Source organism: Neopsephotus bourkii, unplaced genomic scaffold, assembly GCF_033783945.1.
Source record: "Neopsephotus bourkii isolate Nb327-2 ecotype Australia unplaced genomic scaffold, CSIRO-AGI_Nbou_v1 NB_1350, whole genome shotgun sequence".
NCBI lineage: Eukaryota > Metazoa > Chordata > Aves > Psittaciformes > Psittacidae > Neopsephotus > Neopsephotus bourkii.
The window spans coordinates 1662312-1669643 of record NW_026901829.1 but is presented as its reverse complement, the minus strand read 5'-3'; the positions used below and the strand labels follow the sequence as shown (position 1 = coordinate 1669643).

Below are 7332 nucleotides of genomic sequence, written 5' to 3'. Positions count from 1 at the left end.
AAGGAGTGTAATCTCATCATTAACAACAGTTCAGATATAATTGCTCAGGAAGAGGAAAGTGTTTTATTGTAGGATGAATAGAAAATATCTTAAGATTCTGTATTTCATTTGTGAGCAAGCACATTATTTCTACGAAATGAAAGTAAATCACATACTTCACAAAGTGAAGAAGTCTAACAACTTCTACAACAGTCCCTTTCGTGTCTGATAAAATCAGAGTAAGTTTTGATATTGCCTGGCAAACTGCCATGCTGTTCCATCATACTTAAAACATGATAGCCAAAAGTGAAAAGATGTCACTGGATGTGGTAAGCAGAAAATGATATGCAGAGTTTGCAAATGCGTTTACTAGTGGGTTTTTTTTTTCCCCTTTTTTTTTGCTTTTCTGATAAGAAATACAAGAAAGTTCTCCGTTGCTTTGTTTTTACATATAAAACATGTATGCTTTGTGTAATAGTCTTTTTCTCCCCTTTTCTATTTCCAGAGTCAAGATGACAGGTTTGCTTTCACTGCTGAATGGTATGACCAAAATGCTTCACTCTTTCGGCGTTATGAACTTCTGTATTATCCAAAAGATGGATCAGTTGAAATGGTGAGAATAAAAGAAAAAAACAAATCTATTATCATGATGGTTATATCCAGTTAAGCAGTTTACAAAATGGGAAGCTACTGCTTATACTTACTGATAGAAAATGTAGCTTAAGGAAAAAATTGTAAAAAAATGTAATTTATCATGTATCTTGCTCTGTTTTTAAAACTAAAAGAAAAACAAAAATACAAGTTTACAGCATGTGAAGCATGTGGAATAGCTTCCATGTTTAAATTTTTTTTTCTTAAAGCTTGCTTTGACTTGGAGAAATTCATCTTCACAAATCTTTTCTTATTCAATCTCTGCTTGGGTTTCAGAATTGAAGCTCAGCAACGCTGACCTGCTGCTTGAGAAGTGTAATTTGAAGCTGATTCTGAACACGGGCATAAGCTTCATCAGAAATTCCAGAATTCTCTGAAGATTAAAATATAGAAGTATTTTCAAAGTAGAGAAATTAATAAATTTCTCTTGATAAATTGGTTTTAATGAAAGGAAGCATGTTTCAGACAGTGGGATCTAAATTTTTCCATCAGTGGTGCTTGCACAGATCTTTCTGACTTGTGGTTCATTCAACTAATCCCCACTATTTATTGATATCATGTTAAAACAAGCATTTTGCAGCAAGAGGCATGTATAAAAATATACATATATTATATTTATATATATATTTAAATGTAATATGTAATGTAAAGATAATCCTAGTAAACCAACCAATGCTTTGTGCTTCATTTTAGGAATGAATGGTTTGGACTATCTTTTCCAATTTCTAATGAAGATCTAGGGGCCTGAGAATAGCCTAGACTTGGATATTCACACTTAGTAATTTTACAATAAGATTTTTAGTTTCCCTGCTATAAATATCAAATGCAGAAATAAGAAACCTACTGGAATCTGCCTTTTCTTACCCAAACTACTGCTCACTGAAACCATCGTACCCACCTGTGTGGAGGTGATGCTCTTTGCGTTTTTTACCAATAGTCTCTTTAAAGAAACTGTAATGATGTTGACCCTTTTAAGTTAGTTCTTTGTATGATATCTGTGTGTGCACAGTTGTCAAAATGTGAGGATTTTTAGTTTTTATTTCCCAGAGACAGTTTAGTTAATCAGTCAGGAGCCATAATCATCTTCCTACACAACCATGTGTAGGCTGGCAAAATTGTTGTTCATTTCACCTAGACATCTCAAACCCAAGAGCTTTCAAGGTGTTCTTAAGCTTCTTTATGTATTCAGCATCAAATACCTATGGCTCATCAGACTTTTGCATTTTGTTATTGTGCTCTTAGGTTACGGTAGTATGGTGTGTACGTATGAGTAGTATGTGGTATGAGTGTATATGGACTGCATGTGATCAGGATGTGAGTTAGAAAAGCAAAGGTGCATGTAACACCTCTATAGAAGGAGTGTCTCAAAATCACTTTTGCCATGAATTTGTGGACAGATTTATATTAAGAATTCTTTCTGGGCTTTTTGTTTTTTAATTTCTGCAGAATTTAGCGATTCTCTGTTACTGCCTAATTCTTCTGCATCTTTTGGTATCTTGCTGAGGAGATGACAGCCCACTCTTACCTCTAATGTATCTGAGGATAAGAGACGTAATGGATATGGGCCAGCTTTTCCCTGCTTATGAGAAAGATGTTTCATCCCCTTCCCCACCTCCCGGATAATAGCTCTCCTTTATCACACACCTCAGCTGACGGTGGAGCAGACCTATTTAAGGCTTGTGTTGTGTGAAGTCCTCAGCTTTCCTTTTCTTTCTTTGTTCTTCATGTCTTGGTTCCTGTGAAGAAAAATGACAGTGGGAATAATGAAGCAAGTTTCTAGCTTGCTTTGCAGCTGGATGAAGACAATATAGGTTTTTGCACATGACAGCAAGCAGCTCTTACGATCAAACAGGATCTCATGACAAAGAGATGCCCCATTTTCTGAAGTTTCCATAGTTAATAACTCTCACAGGGAATTTTTACAGCCTGGACAGGTTTTACTTCTGCAGGAGATTTCCTAAAAAGAGAGCAGAAATTTTTAGAAAGGACTGATTCTTAGTAGAGAACTATTTTGTTTTGCATGCTTTACTTCTACAAGTACATGGGCAGGAGGGACACAGTCTGTTTGTATGTAATCAGTATGTAATTTTACTCTTAATTTTTTTTTCCTCCAAAATTTGTGGTAATGGTATTCTTTCTTTTACTGCTATTCTAGTCTGTATACCATTGCAGTGGAGCACAGTACATGTGTGTAATTCAGGACAGGGAAGGGTAAGTCTGGCCTGAGGAGGACGAAACTCTTCCTTTCATAAGATTCTGCTTCCTCAGGTGACAGAAGGCACCTGTAATACCTACATGCAGTGAATAAGCTGTTCAGCAGGTTGCCTTTTGTGCTTTGTCAGCCCACCCAGAAAACTATACATTAATATCTTGGATCTTGCTTGGAATGATGATATATAGCTGAATTGTCTTGACAGGCTTTTGAGCTTGCAGCTTTAGGCAGTGAGAATGTCTCAAGCTAATGTTGCAGTCACCCATCCGTCCCTAATTCTGAGTCTTGTGCAGTCAAATAAAGCATGGTATCATTGGAATGATGCCCTGGAGACCTGCCACAGTGCAAATCTTCATCAGTCCCGGTGTGAGCCATTGGTCTGTGAAACAGCAGAGATCTGCTAGGGGAACTCTCAGTGAGACTGGGCAGAGGTATCCACTAGGCACCTGAACCATTTATCACAGCTTGAATTAGCACAAACAAATGATGAAATGAAAAATGCAACGATAGCTGTCAGCCTGAGAGTATTTAAATGGAATAAATTTGTGATTGTGGTTTAGTCTTCTAAGCTTTCCTGATGCACCTCTAAGTCCAAAGGGTCAGGAATTAAATCAGGTTAGTGACCATATTCAATTCCACAGTACTGTGGAAATTTTTGAAGGTAGAGTAAAAATTATGTTAGGTTTGCCCACAGCTTTGATCTCTTGATATGGGAGATTTTAATGTTCTTTTCTCTGCAGTATGATGTGAAGAATCATCGCACCTTCCTGAAGCGCACCAAGTATGAGAGCCTACACCTTGAGGATTTATTTGTGGGCAACAAAATCACTGTTTTTTCCCGTCATCTAACCTTAGTGGACTATGGGGATCAATATACAGCCCGCAAACTGGGAAGCCGTAAAGAGAAGTAAGAATGCATGTTTTTTGAAATGGTCCTTTGTAGTTTGGCTTTCAGTAGTTGTTCTTTGATGGAAATGAGACAAGTATTCTGTACCATGGGGAGAGAAGGAGATAGCTACAAGTCTGCGTGCAGTTTGAAATGATCTGGCATACTGATAGCTGGAGTGAAGTTAACTGGCCTGGGCTTGTGGGCAAACTCATGACTACTGTTGTTAGATGATAAATCTTCAAGGCCAGCTTCTCCATGGTGTCAACTGCTGCCTCAAGGTCTTTTGGGAGAGAAGAGGGGGAGGAGGAAAACAGGGGGTCCTCTGCTTTTTTACTTCCTGGGCCAGGCAGCAGTAGATTTGGAGATTCTTTAGGGGGTAGAATTTGGTAGTCCTGATTGCTGGCCTTGGAAGGGCTGGATCTTGCAGAGCTAGCACCTGTCTCTCTGGGATCTGTGCAGAAGCCTAGTGCCTTACCAGTCCGTTCTACTCTGTGTTAGTAGTAGTAAGTGAAAACAGTAGTAACAGAAGAGAGGCCCATTCCCATTCTTCATTGCATTTTCCCCACTATGGAGATTTTTTTCTGAGAAATTTTTCAGCATTTTCTAGACTCCATGTGAGTGATTTACAAGGAATTTAAATGTGGTTTGACTGCAATGCAAGTAATAGCTGAATTTGCAAATTAATAAATTATGATAATTTGCTCTAGCTTTTTTTTTAAAAAGAGCACAGAGTATTTTTTAGGTATCATGTTCCATTGAGCCCTGCTCGCCTACTTTCTTGCTGCCTCCCACTAATTGGCCTTATTTTGAACTCCTTCTGGAGAGTTGTACATAACCAGAAATATAGGAAGAGTTGCAAGTTTTAACACACATATTTGCTTAACCTGGCAAAAACCATTACCATGAAAATGACTGCCATAATATCGTTCCAGAAAGAGTTCTTCTGGTACTTTTTCTCCAAGCTGGGGCTGGGCATGGTGGAAGAGTCTTAAGGAGGAGGAGAGCTCCAGAGTGTGTCTTCTGTAAATGTGGCTACTCTCTCTGTTCCTCAGTGAAGCCTGTCTTATCTATGGTTTTTATATCAATGTCACTTTTTATAGCTGTGTATTTCCTGCTCTGCCTAAACTAGCAGAAGCCCTGCTGCTGATGCAGTTATACCAAGAAAAGGGAATTTATGACATGTCAGCTGTTTGGAAACCATTTTAGGAATGTCAGCTGAAAGATAACATAGATATGCAAGTGGTGTTACATATTCAGAATAGCCCAAAGGAACATAGTGAAAGGTGTCTTAAACAGGCAAGGGATTCTCAAAATCCAGTTTCTTCACAGAAGCTTTCACTGGGTAAACAGGGTCTTACTAAGAGTCCTTGGGCAAAAGAGTTGCATATGAGGTATTTGCCCTTTTGACCTGTTCCCAGCAGGTTTTACAGCAATTATTAGTTAAATAGATATAATAAAATTTCTGCAATACTTGATAATTCCTAAAATAATCTGTAGTTGGAATTGTATTAATAATTTTAAGGATGCTGTACAAGGCAGAATGTTTCCCTTTTTCTTGCCTTTGTGCTGTGCAGGACTATCAGCAGTTTAGTCTGGGTTTGGAAATACTTTCTTTAGTTGCTGGATTTCTATGCAGGCAGGCTCAGCAAAGGCTTTGAGGGAAACTGAGTATATATAAGAAATCTTGAATGGTTTGGATTAGGGACCTTTGGTTTTGTAAACAAAGTAAGCAAATGTGACTGTAGGTACATGAGGTACAAAAGAGATGTGTAAAAAGAGGCTAGATTTGCACAGGCCCTTTCTAGAATTAGGATAAAATTATTAAGACAGTTCTATCAAGTTCCAGTTTCTACACATACTTTTCTTAAGTCTTTCCAATTTTTAAATACAGCCATATTTGATCGTGTGCCTTCCCTGCTTCCCTCCCTGTGTATCATAAGGAAACTGTCACATACAGTGGCTAAAATGGTTAAGTAAGCCTGTGCTTACTTGCAGCATATCACATACGGAATCACTGGCATGGGACAGGAATTTCTGTCTCTGTAGTGTTTCTTTGTGGTCCTGGGTGGTTGTAAGCTGAGGTAAACATTTGTCTGACTAGTGTGTCCTGTCTAAGTACGCTGGAGTCGGTTAATATCACTGATTTTGAAAGTGGTGTTAGAAAACTTATGTATCAACTAAAAATATTTGAATTCTTTTTTGATTGGGATATGTTATTCTTAGGCTTCTTGTCATTGACATAATCAGCGTTTCTTCCCCTACAAGACATAAGCTACTGTATATGCAACAGTTCTATTATTTGGAATAAGTAGATTTCAAAGACATAGCCACAGCATGTTTTGTGCATTGTTCCTTTGATCTTCTGTTGTTTCAGTACTCATTGCAGTGCAGTCATACAGTCCCTCTGAAAATCTAAGTAAATGAGCTTAATTCTCATTCTTTGTCCTTTGTTCCTAGACATAAATTTGTTTCAAATTGTACTTTGCAGACTGCATCATATTAAACCACAAAAAATATATTCCTCATTAAAACTAAAAATAGGGCACATGAACCAAAATCCAATCTCAGAAACAGTCTTTAGCATGCTGAATTGTACTATTTTTTACCTTGCATACCTCTGAGAAGCTCATAGTGAAATGTTAAAGTTTATATATCAGTGTTAGAGAAGAGGTGTCACAGGAGTTGCTCGTTGAAGTTTGCCTTAATGACTTGTAGGTAAATTGCTTCATAATGCAGTATTTTATTACATATTGGTAGGAATTAGTTTTACTAGAAGGCTTGGAATAGAAAAGTAAGGGACAATTTATTTCTAGCATTAACAGTCTGTCTCAAATAGCCTGTGTAATAACGCAGACTCAGAAAAGTATTCCTCAAGGAAATGTGAATGGCAGTAGAGATCTTCAGTCATTTATTCCTTACTGTTCATGGTAAACAGCAGAGTTGAGAACCTCTTATGCCAGTATGCAGGTCATGCATTATGTGAACAGGTGTCATCAGTCAGTTCACAGCTGCTCCCCCTCATGTGCCTTCATGCATGTGGCACACCCTGTTGTATGATAAATACCACAAAGTGAAGTGGAGCTGTGAAATCCTTGGGAAAGAGATGAGCAGCCTATGGGCCATAGGTTGCATGAAGTATGCTGGCAAACTGTGTTGAATGTTGGCCAGAGGTCAGACTTTTCTGATCTGAAGATGGGGCTAAACTGACTTTAGTTTGCACTGCGATGGACTGAAGCATAGGCTTGATTGACTACTGTCATGCAGTTTATCCTTAGTCCATCAGTCTTTTGGTGTCGTATTTCCCAACGGGTCTGGGCCCAAGCTGGTCTGTGTATATATGCTTGCTGGTGCTTGAGGAAATCTGGTTCTGAGCTCTGAAGGTCACCTATGTCTCTCCCTTAGTTTCACATGAAAAGTTGCATATGTTCAAATCTTCCTCATTACATTCCCTGGTCCTAACACCTCCATTATTTTAGATTTATCTGTTCCCAAAGTATCTGTCAGTCTGGGGTCACAGTTCAAGGTAAATGTTGTGGAAGTTTGTCTATTTCCTACATAAATGCACTGGCTAGAATATATTACTGCTAACCTAAAGGCAGCT

General features: G+C 38.2%; 1 protein-coding gene across 1 annotated transcript in view; it reads left to right on the top strand.

Moving 5' to 3' along the window:
- The first annotated feature begins 577 nt into the window (after window positions 1–577).
- The window catches only part of NME7 (NME/NM23 family member 7), a 76497-nt gene continuing 69742 nt past the window's right edge, over window positions 578–7332 (top strand). Inside the window, exons 1-3 of the mRNA XM_061366624.1 lie at window positions 578–592; window positions 2077–2181; window positions 3583–3749. Coding sequence (XP_061222608.1) covers window positions 2161–2181; window positions 3583–3749 — 188 coding nt within the window. The 5' untranslated portion in view covers window positions 578–592; window positions 2077–2160. The remainder of the gene's footprint in view (window positions 593–2076; window positions 2182–3582; window positions 3750–7332) is intronic.